Source organism: Lygodium microphyllum, chromosome 17, assembly GCF_053477565.2.
Source record: "Lygodium microphyllum isolate KBCC chromosome 17, Lygodium_microphyllum_v1.1.10, whole genome shotgun sequence".
Taxonomy (NCBI): domain Eukaryota; kingdom Viridiplantae; phylum Streptophyta; class Polypodiopsida; order Schizaeales; family Lygodiaceae; genus Lygodium; species Lygodium microphyllum.
Window position 1 is genome coordinate 119930996 of NC_141151.1, and position 16704 is coordinate 119947699.

Genomic DNA, 16704 nt, shown 5'->3' on the forward strand with positions numbered 1-16704 from the left:
CTCACAAATGGAGTGTTGAGATACATCTTGCTTATTCCCATCGATTTGCATGTGGCATATAGTAATATTCATACCAAATTGCTTAGCCACTAATTTCAAGATTTCTTGAACAAAGGTGATTCCTTAACACTTCTCCTTAAGCACAATCAATAGCCTAGCTAGTGTACTATAGCAAAGTTTTGAAATGATTGTTGCAAAAATCTAGTGGAGTGCATCATGTAGGAAATGTGATTTTGATTACTTCTACCATAACCAAGTTGGGATATGCTAATTGTTGCTTGATCCAAAATGTGGCATTTATTGAAATATACATCATGAAGCAAAGGAACGATAGGTTGTAAAGGATCTTTCTATATGACAATTGTAGGAGTTACAAGTACCTCGAAATCAAGATCTTAGCATGTTGTTAGATATAGTCATTATAATAGTGAAAAATGTGAAAAGAGACATACATGCCTCACAAACTTTCATCATTTTGCTTGACTTGGTTATCAAGACGTTCACAAGTTTCTTTTGAAGTTTCACAACTATCTACATGGAGATGGCTTAGACCTTACCATCTTACATTTCCCATGCTAGTGCTTGATTAGGATTGCTTGGCTTTTTCTTCTTGCCATTTGTAGGACTCCAAATCCCATCTTTACCCCAATAGCACTTTGATCCTTGTCTTCCAAGTACATATGTGTTAGCCATTTAACTCAAATCGTGAATCTCTAAAGCCCATGAAGTCAAGCTTGAGTAATCACTTGAAAAGCCAAATATTAAAAGAGGAAATATAAACAATTTTGATCCTTGGGAGCATACTTTGCTTAGCATCTCTCAATTGCCTACAATTTTCCACATGGTTTTGATGGTATCACCACTTGGCCCTTTGATACATAGGATCTATTTTGTAAGTGCTTCAACAACTTTGAAAGAATCAATTGTTAGAGTTCCTCCTCACACACAAAGCAAGTATCATGGCATGAAATCAAAAACCCAATTTTTGGCATATTATACATTTATTTTTTCTTAACATATAGCATACAAATTCTCAAACATAAACAACAGAATTAGATGTATAGAAAGCATACTTACATTAATATGTTTTTACTTACATTTTTGTGTATATATTCATTATTTTCATAGTATATTTGTCATTTTATTTTTATGATGTATACTTTGTTGGTTTGGTTTTAAAATTCATACAATGCATAGTAATTGAGTTTAGTAATGTTCCCTACCATTTATCATGAATTTTGGTCTCATTTATGCACCTTTGATTTTCCCATACTTTTTATTGCACCATCTTTCAGCAAAAACCAAGGTTGCTAGGGTATTGGAAACTTAAATGCTACAATTAAACACAAAGTGATGTTGCTTTTCTTACGCACACAGTGTACAAATAGACATAATGTTTGTTGGTGCATGTCATGATTCTTAAGAGCATACTTTCCCAAGAGACCACAAACACTAACTCTTCGCTTATTGTCACAATTAATCCAAGAAAGCTCCTACAAGCACTATACTTTGCTTCCAAATACTCAAATTAAAACTAGTTAAAAAAAGAAAACTTGACTTGAATCTCACTTCATGAGCTCCCATCTAGAAGATTAAAAACTTGCCTAAAGCCTACTTGAGTGAACTCTTATGCTATGAAGACCAAATTAGAATGTCGAGGAGATTGAAACCGATTAAAGAGACTAATAATATGCAAGAAATGAATAGTATGATTGGTTACAAAAACTTGAAAGCCTTAAGTGCAAATGGAATTTGGTTATATGCCTCTATCGAAATACTCAAGAGATAGAGCCATTGTAGCTAAGATTATGCAAAGTAACTCCAAAAGAAAACAATAGATTGTATGACCAATACCAATAGTGCAATGGTAAGTGAGAAAAAGTATGATTCAATGTCTTCTTCTAATCACCTAGCTATTGATTGATGGAGCTACATAATAACTTTGTATGTTTAGCACCCACATTAATTTCAAGTTGAAAATGATTGTAAGCTTCAAAATTAAGATACCATGATATACTCTTCTTCTAACCCCTATACACAAGTCCCATTTCCAATGTTTAGGGACTATTTTCTTTTTATGTTCCCCTCATGTCTATAGAAATGGTTCCAAGTCATTTTCATTAACCTTCTTACTTAACCACATTATTTTTTACCTTCTAGTGTTGCACTAAGTAAAACATGCTACAAACAATCCAACAAATATACCGAGTTAGTTTTCAAGACTTTGATCTTATTTAAAATAGTGTAGAAAGGGATGTAGATGATGGGCAAGTCATGTTATCTACTCAAACTAATTTGATAAATATTTACAATCTACCTCATTTGGTTTAAGACTTCAATAAATTCCCACCATATGTCCCCTTTATTGCACTCTAGGGAGTCATACATTAAGGTTGCATCTTAGCAAGCCACCCATTTAGTTCAATTGTGAGCTCTATAATCCAATTTTTCCATTGATAGCTTGATGTGTTAGGACCTCTTTTTGTCATAAAATACATGCAAATATATCATTTGGAGTCTTCATAGATCTTGAATTGATCATACTACTAAATGCTAGTAAATAATATGCGAGCACTTAAGTATTCAAATATGTGGAAGGGGGAACAATGGATGAAGAGTCCAAACAATGCAAAAATAAGTGACCATGTACATGATTCTTCTTTGGAGAAAAAACAACAATATTTAAGAAAATTTGCAATCTATCTTTCTACCTAACTTTTGATTACCCTCTACAAGTGGAATAGCAAGGGGAATGTGTCTTTTCCAAAAATTTAGGAGCTTCAATCAAGCAAGACTATACATCAATAATTAGGGAACTTACATAGAGCTAGGTTGTACACACATGCAATCTAATCATTGGCCAACTATTTGTGTTGACCAAAAGTGCAAAAACCCTAATTGATGGTGTGAAAGTTACATTCCATTATCACCAACCAAATGCCAACAGCCAGTGCGGGATAAATGTTGTTCACTAAATATTCACTAAATTAGACTCAGCTCACATGTATTTGGTTCTAATGGTTCACTACACATTATTTCCACACATTGATTTGGTGTGGTGGAGGGACTTGTCATATTAGAGAGGGAACTAGGTACATTCACCTTTGAAGTTGGAAAGGCGCTAGGTGATGAGCAATTGAAAGCATCCCAATTTGAAGTGGAACTTCTATACAATTAGCCCTATAATACCCTTGCTACAAGAAGGGGATCTACCTTTCAAGCATCGCTTCACAACATTTGAAGTGGAACTTGTATATCACTAGCCCTATAATACCGTTGCTACAAGAAGGGGATCTACTTTTCAAGCATCACTTCACAACATTTCCACACAAAGAGAATTGTGTGATGTGACATATGATGGAAGTTTTTACTTTTGGATTTTGGGTTTTGGGTTGTTTGTGCACACCGTTTTTCAACTTTTTTTTTTGGGGGGGGGGGGGGGGGGGGGGGGGGGGGGGGGGGGTTTGTATATGGGGGAGGCACACTAGTTGAGGGGGTGGGTAGGGGCCCCTAGTTGGGTTTGTCCCCCACTAAGGTCAACATTGATCAAAACTCTAAGAAACAATAAAGAAGTGCTAGGACACTAGCTATATACCCATATCATTGAATAAGACATCATCCAAGCAACCATACTAGTCAATATGGCATTGGCCAAGCATCCTACCATTCAAGCAACAAGGTCCCCAGCCCAAAGAAAGGCTAGATGCAAGAACGCCCACATGTAGAGATGCGCTAGCAACCATACCTACATGCCCCATGATCCTCGGAACATATGAGGAGATGCCCTAGCAATCCTAGTTTCTATCATTGCCTTAAAGCTCCACACCCATGCACTCATAAAGTCCAAAAACTAATGTGCCATGTATTATATCTCATCATGAAATTCAATGTGACCAAGCTTTGTGGAACCTAGGATCAGACTGACCATGTTCCCCGATCTAGGCCTCAACTCGAGTGTGCACTTTGACTTGCCATTGACTACCTCCACAAAGCTGATGGATTGGAAACGCCTCTTCCTCGGTATCCCTCTTTGGATTGTAATATGGGATCTAGCAGTAGCTTCACCGCGAAGTGCAAGAGCACCCTAAACTGCTGAGTTAATTGTTTTTTATGGGAACCTTTGCATTGTTAGCTAAGGATCAAAACCTCTTCAATCATTGCACCTAGCCTTTGCTTAGTGCTGGCTGCAAATGTCGGAACCTCTACCAAAGCTCTAGTTAATATGTTCCTCCTAGAGCACAACTAAGTGACCTGAAGGCTTGTCAGCTTTCACTTATGTACTGAAGATAAATCTGAAGACCCTTCACTTATGTACTGGAGATAAATGGCACCCCCTCAAAGGATAGTCCATGAGGCTGAACCTTTCAAGTTAATAACCCTAAGAAGGCTCTTGTTTTTGCAAGAGCCTCTAGGCCTCTGCAGAAGTTTTCATCATTGGAGAAGACACATTGAATTTTCCATGATCCTAATAATGAAGGCAAAAATGAGAGTTTTAGACAAGCCTCACCTCTAGGAGGTGGGGATAATTAAGAGATTAGGACAACCATTTTTAGAAGGTTTAATTCAAGAAACTTGCAACTAGATTTCTTGCTTCACCTATCTTATGCTCCCCAAACAACCTATTGCCACTTGCCTCACACCTATGGAGAGAATATTATTCGTCCTGAACTTTTCCAGAAAAAGCAGCCTGAAACACACGCCCCCAAGAGGCCTTGACCCTGGGGTAAGAGCTACGCCGGATTGAGGTTAAGAACTGTTCCAAGGACTGCACAAACAAACAAAACTTGGCCAAGAAGCCAGAGAGTTTGCAAACGGAATCCTGCATGGGAAGGCCAGGGTCACACAAGAAGTCAGAGGGTTAGCAAATGGAATCCTGCTCGGAAAGGGACTAGGTTTACATGCAACAGCAAACTACACCCCTGTAACAGTTCATTGTTAAATTGTAAAATGAGAGACACCAGATAGTGAAGCTGGCAACTGAAAGACTGTAGAATGAGGTCGTTCGTGGTATTAGGCCAAACAACTGTTTTCTTTTTTGGTTTTAAGAAGTACACTTTGAGATTAAAATCTCCACTTTATGTGTTGGAGCTTATAGCCAGAGAAGTTAGTTATGTTACAAAGTAGCAATTGGTGAAATCACCCATGAAATCAAGGACAATAGTGTACTACCTCTTGAATGCAGATAGGTTTGACTTGATTACTGCAGTTTTCTCCAATGTTCAACACTCTGAATCTGTAACGAATTCAAGCGCGCTGCTGGCCGGCTACTTTTTATTACTTCTTGTGCCTCTTTCCAACTCTGAGCTTGGCCCAGAGCAATCAACAAAGCACAAGTGACAGCAACACTCCTTCCATGACCTGGAAAGAAAATAACAGCTGCACTTTAGCCCTTGGACTCCCTGCATCTTTTGAGATTTGGGAAAGTTTAGAAAGATCAACAGTCAAAGAATGTGTGAATAGGCAGCAGAAGTTATTTCAGCATAAACATCTGCTCCTTGCAGACGCCTTCCAGGTGTGCACTGTATTCAATGACATGAAAACAAGAGCAGAGATCAGTCAATGACCTATACAACTTACCAAAAGCACAATGAATAAACACTGGTCGATGATCCTTCCTTCTTGCCAAAGCCCATTCCACAGCCTGATTCATATCTTTTGCAAGCGGACCTCTTGAATCCCAGGTTGGAATGCAGCAGTATGGAAGATCTTTGACACAAGCACTCCTAGGAAGCTCACAAGTACAGTCCACTATAGCTGGCTCCCCTGGAGGCACATCTTCTGCCATGAAGGGCCACCCTCCCACATAGATGCCTTCACATATTTTGCTATAGACTGGTTCAGTTGTCATCTTTCTCCTCATATAAACATAGCCTTTAGCAGCAAGCATGTAGGGACAAAAGAGTAGCCTGGACCACCAGGGAAAACCTCCATCCTGTCGTTTACAGAAAAGACAGACACGGTTGATCGCTGGATGTGACGCTACTGCAACCAGGAAACCCACAACAGAAGAATAGAGAATAGGTAGCAGGGCAAGTGAAGGAATCCTGTTTCTTAGAGTGTATGCCACACCACACAGCACTGTGGTATTTACAGCAACAACTTTTGAAATTCCCATTGAAGATAGATCACTCTCCGAGCAATATTTTTCTTGCTGTCCCTTGAAACCTGGCCGACAAATAAAAAGAAGCGTTAATCCAAAATACAAAGTAATATGGCATAGCAATAGAACAAAAGGTTATTGGCATGCTGCACAAATTTCTCACTTGCATGAACTACCACATATAGGCCTATGAAACAACACCAGGTCTAATCTGTCCCATGGAAATCCATATAATCAGAGATCCAACACAATGTTAGAACACCAAAAGAGAAGGAATCTTCTATGTGCATTAAGAAAGGGGAACTTCCCAACTAGGTTTAATAAATAGGAGGCCATCGTTGTAGAATGGCTGGGCTTGGAAGAGAGTGTTAAGTTTCCCTTCTAGCAAAGTTCACTTGATTTTTTAAAAGTGAGCAATGATAAAAAGGAAGAAAATAATATATGTGAACATCTCCTTAATGTAGGTGCACGGAATTAAGTAGGGACTCATGTTACTAATGGTAGGAGTTAAAAGCAACAATTTGAAGCACAATGGAAAATTAAAGAAAATCCAAATTCATTTAACATTTTGGTAAACCCATTGCAGTTCAGCTCATTGGTAATAATACACTTTATTATGTCAATGCTGAAGCATGCAGAGGTGCATGTGAGCAAAGGAAGTTTTGCTGTTTTTGTATGCAGGAACAGCAGAAGTGCCTGAAAAGGCTGCATTTTCAGCCTTTGCAGGAAATTTTGAGTTTTTATCTCCTCCAGCAATAGAAGAGCCTCCAGGTTTGTGCAAAAGGAAGTCCTGGATGGCTGTGTTTTCAGACCCAAAAAGGGACTACCCAGCACGTGTGATCTATTCAAGCCAGAAGAAGAATGTCTACCATGGCTGACATGGATTTCTAGGCCGTCATGAACTGCAAAGTTATTGTCCTACCAGCTCTTCCCCGAGATCAAAAGCTTGAAGGTAGTAACTTTGGCATCTAGAAGGTAATGATGGATCATGGAGGCAATACTAGAGTCCTACGATCTAGTGGAGCTTGTGACAAAAGCCATTGACCATCCAATGGCCAAAGCTTCTTCCACCCTTTCTCACTCTGAGCAAGTAGCATTGAAGAAGGTACATGCATATTGGGACAAGTTAAACACTCCCATTCACTCATTCATAATACTCTAGTCTCTCTTGCACCCCGGTGGTCATTTCTCTTGTGAAGAATAAGAGGAGTGTGTGATAAGATCTAAATAAGTCCGCATTGATGAAGGATCACATAAACAAACTCCAATAATTGCTGAAGGAGATCCTCAATGTAGGAAAGGTGATCTCCTCAAAGGACATGGCTGTCATTGTTTTAGCACAGCTACCCCCTTGTTATAGTGGCTTCTATTCTTCTTTGATCACTTCGGAGCGGTTGATTATAAAGTAGGGAGCTAGTTCCCATGGTATTGGATCAAGAAGCCCGACTTAATCTTTAGTCTCCACCAAAGGGGACACAGGTTCTAACAAGTCAAAACTCAATGGATAAGAAGAAGGTTAAGGAGAGAAAAAAGGATGACAAGTCCAAAAGAGAGAGACACCACTTGTCACAAAGAATAATTGCAAAAAAGAAGGAAAAAAGAAAACAGCCAGAACATTCCATCACATGCATAGCACCTAGGGGTCCTCAAGTTGAAGATGCCCAATGGTTCCGATTGGTTGGCTCCATCTCCAACCCCCTAAACTCCTCCCCCCATGCCTCAATCAAGGTCCTCAATAGAAAGACATCCCAATAGATTAGTAGACCTGTCACCCTAAGTACCATATCAAAGGACTACACACAACCTAAAACCAGCCTTCCTTCTTGGAAAGGGTGGTAATTCCCTGATTAAGCACTTAATTACAGCAATCGACAAATAAACATAAATTGAAATGCACGATTTACCTTAATAATCTTGGACATTGGTCACCCTATTAGCTCCAAAACTAGTCTCCCCTTTCACTATTTCTTTAATTTTGATTGCTAATGGAATGACTACAAGCTAAGATTCCACAATGTCCTTTGTTGTTCCAAAAGACCCTTGCTGTAATAACAATTTGTAAGCAACTGTTAGCAAATATGTCATCTACTCTGTGAGTTTGTGCATGCTTTTGATGGAAAACCTACAAGGATCGAGATAGAGTGCAAATCAGGTTTAGTGCAACATTTAGAGTAGAGAGAGTGAGGAAAAAGAGTGAGAGCACAACACTCAAAGTTTTTGTACAATGACAAGATGTACCACTTTAGGTTTTGATAATATATATAAAGTACAAGTATAAGGGTGCGTGCACACCCGAACACCATAAAAGGTACGGTGAGCCTTTATTCCCAACAACCTCCCACCTAAAGGCAACATGCCTGAAGGTAGAGAAAAGAATCAGCTAAGTCTATGTATATACGAAGCTAAATACATATATACTATCCAACCCTCATCATCTAGCAACAATGAGCAAACCACTCTGCTAGAATACCCTTTGTAAGAAGATCTTCAAGGTTATCATCTATATGTACCTTGCTCAATGCTCTTGCTATCAAGTACATCCCTAATAAAATGATACTTCACCTGTATGTGCTTTGTTTTTGCGTGAAAGACAAGATTCTGTGCTAGTATGATAGCACTCTGACTGTCACAATGGAGAATAGGAATATGTGTAATACCAAGCTCTCTCACCAAACTTGAAAGCCATAAAGCCTCTTTGCATGCCTCAATGGCAGCCACATACTCTGCCTCTATAGTAGACAATGCAACACACTTTTGTAGCCTGGATATCCAAGAGACTGCTCCCCCTGTGAACGTGAACACATATCCTGAAGTAGACTTCTTACAATCAAGATGACCAGCATAATCTGCATCCGTGAAACCAACAACAAATGACTTCTACTTACCAAAAGCAGATACACAAATCATTTGTGCCCTTAAGTATCTCATGATACCCTTCACTGCTTCCCAATGCTTTTTGCCAAGATATGCTATGTACTTGCTAACCACTCCCACCGCAAATGCAATGTTAGAACATGTAGCAACCATAGCGTACATCAAGCTACCAACAACTGAAGCATAAGAAATCTTGGTCATCTCATCCTTTCCATCATCAGATATAGGGCTGTCATCTACACTAAGACACCCTCTGCTGCTGTTGGCGCCCAGTTTCCAGCCTACAGCCCGCCTCGATCTGCTGTTCGGCCATCATCAACTGCAGCTACATCATCTTCAGCTTGTCCATTGCTGTAGGCGACAGCTCTCAGCTGTTGGCGACTGCTCCAAACTGTCCCAGACTGCTGTTCAGCCTGCTGTCCATCATCTCCAGGGTCAGCCAACCTGCGTTCTCAACATTGCAAGCCCTGACACTCTCAAACACTGTTTCAGCTTGCTATTTACAGCAGACTGTGCACAGTTTCCAGCCCCCGATCGGTGGTATACTGCTGCGTTTACCAGTTTCCAACCTCCAGACTGCTGCGTTTTGGTGACCAGCCTGCTGCCATTCACTATTCAACACTCCTACACTCCAACTGGTGGTCACAAACTTGGGAGGTTGTATTCGCTCTCTCCCTTCTTCTGTTTGTGTTTGAGTTTTTGTGTTTGAGTTTTGAGTTTTGTGTTTAGGGTTTGATACATTTATACAATCCACGGATCCATCGCTCTCGAGTTAATCATTGTCATACACCAAGAAGGCACCATGAGAATGATATTATAAATTTGATACATTTATGCAATCTTAGGGATTCCATCGCTCTCAAGATAATCACTGCTTATACACCAAGAATACAGCAGATGACAGCCTTATTCTCTTGGTTTTGTATGCGGATGACATGCGATTACAAGCAGGGATGTTCATGCCTTGGACTCGTTGAAGCAAAGCTTACACGTTAGCTTTGATATGAAGGAACTTGGTGAGGCCAATCACATTTTTGGTATGGGTATACTCAGGGATAGATCGAAGGGTCTTCTCTATCTATCACAGCAGGAGTTTGTTACTAAGGTTTTGTAGCGTTTCAATATGCAGGAGGGAAAAGCCATTGGTGTACCTGTTAAGAAGACTACTAGGGTTTGCACTCAGGACACACAAAGTGTACGACCACGACAAAAACACAAAGACACAGACACGAACACAGAGGGCAAAACTCAAACCCTAAACGCAAAACTACAAACTCTTGTTGAGTTTACATATCATGTGTTCTTTCACCTTTGCAACAAAACCCTCATGCTACTGAATATAGATCTCCTTATACAGATCACCATGTAAGAAGACCGTCTTGACACCCATCTGTATGAGTTCCATATCTTCAAATGCAACCAAGCCCAAAATAGTTCACAAAGTAGTCATTTTGACTACAGGAGAAAAGATTTCATCAAAATCAATTCCATGTTCTTGCTTGTACCCTTTAGCAAACAATCATGCCTTGTACTTTGGCAAAGAACCAGAAGTGACTTTCATTTTGTAAACCCATTTACATGGTAGCACTTTCTGCCCTTTAGGCAAATGCAATAAATCCCAAGTGCCATTTTTCATGCGAGATTCCATCTCTGACAACATAACCTTGTGCCATTTCTTACTGTCTTTTCTGTCAATTGCTTCCTGAAAGCATAGCAGGTCACCACAATCAGTCAACATGACATAGTAAGCCACATAATTGACACAAGGAACAAAACTATCTGGCTATCTTTGCACTCTTGTCGACCTACGAATCCAATGGTCAAGATTTATTGGTTGTTAAGCCTGCAAATTTGCATTATCAACTTGTTGTTCTGTAGGTTCAACATGGTGTACAACTGGTTCTGGTCGTTCCAAAAGCATCTATTCTTACTGAATCTGCGGTACATCATGGACAATATCTTGTTGATCATTTCCAGCATTATTCGTTGCATTTTCAAAGACATTTACAACAGGTATTAGCTGCTCTCTAGCGTGCATCCTTTATTGTCCTTGTTTACCAGCCTTCCTTCCGTGGATGGGTGGTAAATCCCTTATTACAACTTAATTACAGCAACAAACAATTAGTGCAAATCTGAAAATACAAATTTACCTACTGATCTTGGACAATGAACGCCTGATTGGCCCCAAAATTAGCGCCCCTTTCGATATTTCTTTAGCTTTATTGAAGAAGAAGTTGATTTACAATGGGATTCTCCCAAACCCTTTCAGTATTCCAACTCCCCTTGTTGTGATGAATCACCAACAAGTCTTTAATCCGACTTGACCCTTGATTCGGGCAATCAATTGGCCTTCATCCGCTTTGATGGAGATAGAAAATGCCCCAAATTCAATTATTTGCTGGTACCTCCACCTGAATAGGGTAAAAATAGCTTCAACCCTGTTGAATCCAAGTCTTCCCTCCCAAAAGGGTTTGTGCATGTAGGACACAGAAACTCTCTAGGATCGCATCTCTTTTAAATAAACAAGGTTTCTTCATTAATTAAGCATGTTTTGGGGTTGTTTAAGTAAAGCTAATGCATTTTTAGCTCAATAGGTGCAATGCGTGTTGTCCAAAAATTACAACTTATAGACAGTATGTGATCCCATGCAGACTCGTGCTCTTAGGGTCCATCTTTATTTCAACACATTTATCCATGACTACTCTTGGTACACTTGGGTGTATGGTTTCAATGTCAAATCCAATGTATTTATGTACTTTAAACATTTCATTGCCAAATTGGAAACTAAAACTGGCTTGAAAGTGCAGACTACTAGGCCATGGCATTGTGCATCGATGTTTCCTCACTCCTCAACAAAATGGAGTGGTGGGACGCAAGAACCATGCTCTTCGAGAAATGACTAGATGCATGTTGAAAAGAGAAGGGCTACCTCATAGATTTTGGCTTGAAGGCCTTATGTGTGCAAATCATATTTTGAATCATGCTCCTACAAAAGCATTAAAGACCATTACACCATATGAGGCATGGTATGGCAAGAAACCTAGTGTGGATTAGTTTTGCATTTTTGCTTGTGTTGCATATACACATATACCTAAAGAGCTTCGTAGACAGCATGATGACAAGGCAATGAAATGCATTTTTGTTGGGTATAGCATGGAAACCAAAGGGTCTAGGGTGTATAACCCTTCCACACAAGGTTATTCTGAGTAGAGAGATCATGTTCTCTAAAATTTCAGCACATGTGCATGTTGAATTTGAAGTGCTGGCCACATCAACTCTTTAAATGTATTTGAGGGTCTCCTTTCATGTGCTATTGGTTTGGGGGCTGATTTTGATGTAGAAAATTAGCCATTACAGCATGCTGAACCTGCCCCACTTGCCCAAAATCAGCCTCCAATTGATCCAATTTCTGCTAGGAAAATGAATGACACAGTTGTGCAAGAAAAAGCTGCTATACATACAGCCAAAACAATCCCTAGATGGCTGTTACAAACTCTTAAAGAGAGTTGTATAAATACTCATTTGCCTCAATGTATATATTCCGATGTTAGAAATGCAAGAGGGGCACTGATACATGCAACCTTATTGATGATGAGGAAGCATATGCCTTTTGCTAGTACTCTTTTGGATGAAGATGAGCCTACATGTTTCGAGGATGCACGACAGGATGTGTACTCAATGCAAGCCATGAGTGATGAGATGCACTCTATTAAGCAGAAAAACATCTAGAGTCTTGTTGACTTGCCTTCTAGTAAAAAGGCCATTGGCACATGTTGGGTTTATAAGCTAAAAAGAAAATCTGAGTCGTCTATTGATAGATACAAGGCAATGCCGGCGACAAAGGGATATGCTCAAAAAAGGGCATTGACTATGAGGAGACATTTGCTCCTACACCATGATGACCAACATTAGGGGTGTGATTGCTATGGCTGCACACTTCAGTTGGGATATACCTCAATTGGATATAAAGCCACATTTCTGAACGGAGATTTGAAAGAGGATGTATATGTTGCATAGCCTCCAAGCTTTGTTGTGCAAGGCCAAGCACACAAGGTTTGCAAGCTGAATAAAGCCTTGTAAGGCTTAAAGCAGGCTCCACCTGCTTGGTACTTCAAGACAGATGTATCTTTGACCCCTCTAGGGTTCCAAAACAGCCCAATTGAATCCACTCTCTATGTCAAGAAGAAAGGGGGGCATTTTAACATCATCATTCTTTACATATTGATATGCTATTCATTGGACCAAAGGAAAGAAAAATGGCAATTTCAAGGCTGAATTACAATCTACTTTTAATATGTCAGATATGGGCCAAATTCACTATTTTTTGGGGATTTGATCCACCCAAAATCAGCATGGTATTGTTATGTCTCAATCACAATATGTTCAGAAGTTACTAGTGTTCTTTACGTAGATGATATGCTGCTCCCTAGACCAAATGAGAGAAAAATTGCAAATTTCAAGGCTGAATTGCGAGAGAAATTGCAGATTTGAAGGCTGATTTGCAATCTACTTTTGATATCTCAAATATGGAGCGAATTCATTATTTTTTGGGGATTCAAATTCACCCAAAATCAGCATGGTATTGTTATGTCTCAGTCACAATATGTTAAAAAGTTGCTAGTGAGGTTTCACATGCAAGATTGTAAACCTACGAGAGCACACCTATGAAATCAAGGCTAAAGCTTTCAATGCATGATGACAATGATATATCAAATGTTTCTATTTACAGCCACGCTGTTGGTTGTCTCATGTATTTGTGCAACACCCGTCCTGACACAAGTGAGCAAATACATGCACAGTCCAAGGACACTACATTGGCAAGACATTAAGTGCATTTTTCGCTATATGCAAGGAACCAGTCATATAATTGCTATTTTCCAAGGGGAAAGACTTACAAATGCATGCGTACAGTGATTTGAATTGGGCTGGTGATCACCATATAAGGCAATCTACTAGTGGACATTGTTTCTTTCTAAGCCAATCGTGCATTTCTTGGCTAAGCAAGAAGCAACCTATTGTGGCTACCTCATCTTGAGAAGCTGAGACTAGGACAGCTTTCACACCAACAATCGAACGTGTTTGGTTGCACTGTGTATTGGTTGATCCTCATGTTCATCTAGAGAAAACCACTCTTATCCTTTCTAACAGTCAAAGTGCTATTGCAATGGCACAAAATCCAACATATCATGCTCATACAAAACACGTTGGATACATTATCACTATATCAAAGAGAGATCACATAGGGGAGATTAGCATGATCTACATCCCCACACAAGAGAATGTTGCAGATATTTTTACCAAGGCATTATCGTATGAAAAGCTTGAGAAATTTCGAAACCTTGAACTTACTACCTTTTGGTGATTGATTCTGTCCTTGTACATTCTCACATTGGCACTGCACTGGGGGTGTTAAAATTGGTCAATTATGGGAAATGCCCAATGTTTTAGTGTCTAGTGTAGACACAACTATTTATTATCATTACTTCTAGATTTAGTTTAACTCCAATTAAGTTAGAGATAGGTCTAACTTACTTAATACCTATTATATTTTCATTCTATCATTCTAGTACTTTTATATTTTGTGCATGGGATTGTTGCCCACTCTTGCTCACTGTCTCATATTCACAGACTCTCTCTCTCTCTCTCTCTCTCTCTCTCTCTCTCTCTCTCTCTCTCTCTCTCTCTCCATGTTCAACAATCCTTTTCTTCTCTTCATCTCACGACTCTTCTCTATAACAACTTCTCTGTGTACACAAGCTTGGAGATTGAAACAATGAATGTGTTCCTAATCAAGATGAAGCTAGTCTCATGTGATTCTCTAATCATTGTTGCAAGATTCTCCATCTCATCTCCTCGCCTTCTTAGGCCACGCATAAGTTTGAGAGGTAGAGAGACAAAGAGTTCATGACAAAGTGGGAGAGCTTGAGAGGTTGAGATGTCGATAGAGAGAGAGAGAGAGAGAGAGAGAGAGAGCAACTTACTTGGCTTGGAGAAACAAGCAAGGAGACTCAGTCTTGCGCGAGTTCGAGCGGATCAAGATACACAAACCTTTGTGAAACATGTAGCCAACAAGATCGTCGAAGCTTGGGAGCTCTCCAGCACACCTAGACTATAACAATCCATGAATTTTCTCTTTTTGCCTATTGGTTAGATTATTTTTGCATAGCTTGGCCGAGTCATAGATTCTATCTGCGACAAGCTGAGCTAGTATATATTCATGGTAGGAGAGCTTGCAGCATGAGAGACTGCAAGCGATTGATCGATTGAGAGTGCATGAATCAATATACACTCATCCATCCAGATTCGGCAAAGTTAGTCAATAAGAGCTACACTTACATCCAAGCTCTAGCCATGACACTAATAGAGTTGTGTTATTTGTTTAAGCCATCCAAAGTGTTGTGTTTCAGCTTCCAACTTCATTCCTGCTGTCATTCAGCTATCTACCTTCATGATCTTTCCTTCTCTCACCATTGCCAACCTTCAAACTCTGTCCCTAGAACCCTAATCATGCTATAGTTGCCAATCCAGCCCTCTAGATTGCTGTGCTTCAGATTGCAACCTCATTCTTGCTGTTGTTCAGCTGCCATACATCATCTATTCGCAGTCAGCCATCTCTAAGCAACTACAGTTATTCTCCACATCCTCTCCTGCCTGGGAATTGCAATGCTTGGCATCCTACCCAGCCATCACTTTTGCCTCAGCTTCTTCATCATCATCCAATATCAAGCGAAAGCGGTTTGTTGAACTCAGGATTTATTCTGGATTATGACACTCTCCGATACTGTTCCTTGGCCCGCTCCCACAAGAGGCAATGGCTTTTGGACAACCATCGGCTCCTTATTCCATTTGCATTTTGTCCGAGTTCATTGAGTTAGTCATGTTCATACACTGTTTGTGTTTTCTCTACAGACCCTATTGTATGCTCACAGAATGGACTCTGAACTAATAATGCCCAAGTAGCCCTTGCCTTGGACGAACTCTTTCACCTAATCAAATAGATAGGAGGATGTAGTCCTTTGATCAAGAACCGGCTTCTAGTAAAACATACCCTGTGTTTCATTTGAAAATGTCTGCATAAAACCTATCTTCTCTTTTTTAAACAGCAAATATATACGTGATTTCTTCCAATGCTCAAGGATTGTCGTCTTGTAGAGACCCAATCATAAAAATTTGCCAGGACAACCTTGGCAAGCAGATCTTACTGATGGAAGCCAAAAGCCCCTGGCACTGGCACGCTTTTTTCCTTTAAGATGAACCATAACGATCAGAAAGAGATAAGACTACAGACTAGACTTGTGTATCTCGAACGGACCTGAAATCGGCTCAGAGATCAGCTGTCATAGCTACGATTTTGCATCCGCGTCCAGAGTCAAGCAGGCGGGCGCGACACAAAGAGAGAGAGAGAGAGAGAGAGAGAGAGAGAAAGAGAGCCCATCGTCAGCATAATATGAAGTCCACAATAATAGCACTGCCTTAAGATCAATAATCTATCCTATCTACCATATATACATTTAACCAAATATATTAAGCAGAGGATTGCTCCCGACTTAACACAAAAATATATTCTCAATAGTCATTGCATCCATAAATTATTTGCAGATCTTTCCTTTTTAAGGATACACACACACACACACACACTCACATACACCCATTTACAATGGGCTATCATAGTTGGCATCGCTATGGGAGTAATGTCTCACCACATGAAGTGTGCTTCATGAATTGACATC

The 16704-nt window shown here is 39.8% G+C and overlaps 1 protein-coding gene across 3 annotated transcripts; it reads right to left on the reverse strand.

The window, feature by feature from the left end:
* Positions 1-393: 393 nt before the first annotated feature.
* On the reverse strand, positions 394-16449 carry LOC148022301 (uncharacterized). Of its 3 annotated transcripts, none has more exons than XM_087697933.1 (4): positions 16287-16449; positions 5578-6165; positions 5170-5358; positions 394-662 (listed from the first exon to the last, which is right to left on the reverse strand). In XM_087697933.1, the coding sequence occupies exons 2-3, from the start codon at positions 6113-6115 to the stop codon at positions 5198-5200; spliced, it is 699 nt and encodes a 232-aa protein (XP_087554059.1). In that variant the 5' UTR covers positions 6116-6165; positions 16287-16449; the 3' UTR covers positions 394-662; positions 5170-5197. The 3 variants fall into 3 exon arrangements, with proteins under 3 accessions (XP_087554059.1, XP_087554058.1, XP_087554057.1); XM_087697932.1 differs by having other exon boundaries at positions 394-667; XM_087697931.1 differs by lacking the exon at positions 394-662 and having other exon boundaries at positions 5011-5358.
* Positions 16450-16704: the final 255 nt, after the last annotated feature.

What these genes read in the sequence shown, in the direction of transcription:
- LOC148022301 (XM_087697933.1), bottom strand. Translation starts at nt 6,115, where the DNA reads ATGGGAATTTCAAAAGTTGTTGCTGTAAATACCACAGTGCTGTGTGGT. An exon ending in GTTTATTCATTGTGCTTTTG is followed by an intron (nt 5,359 to 5,577) that starts GTAAGTTGTATA and finishes TTTTCTTTCCAG; the next exon opens with GTCATGGAAGGAGTGTTGCT.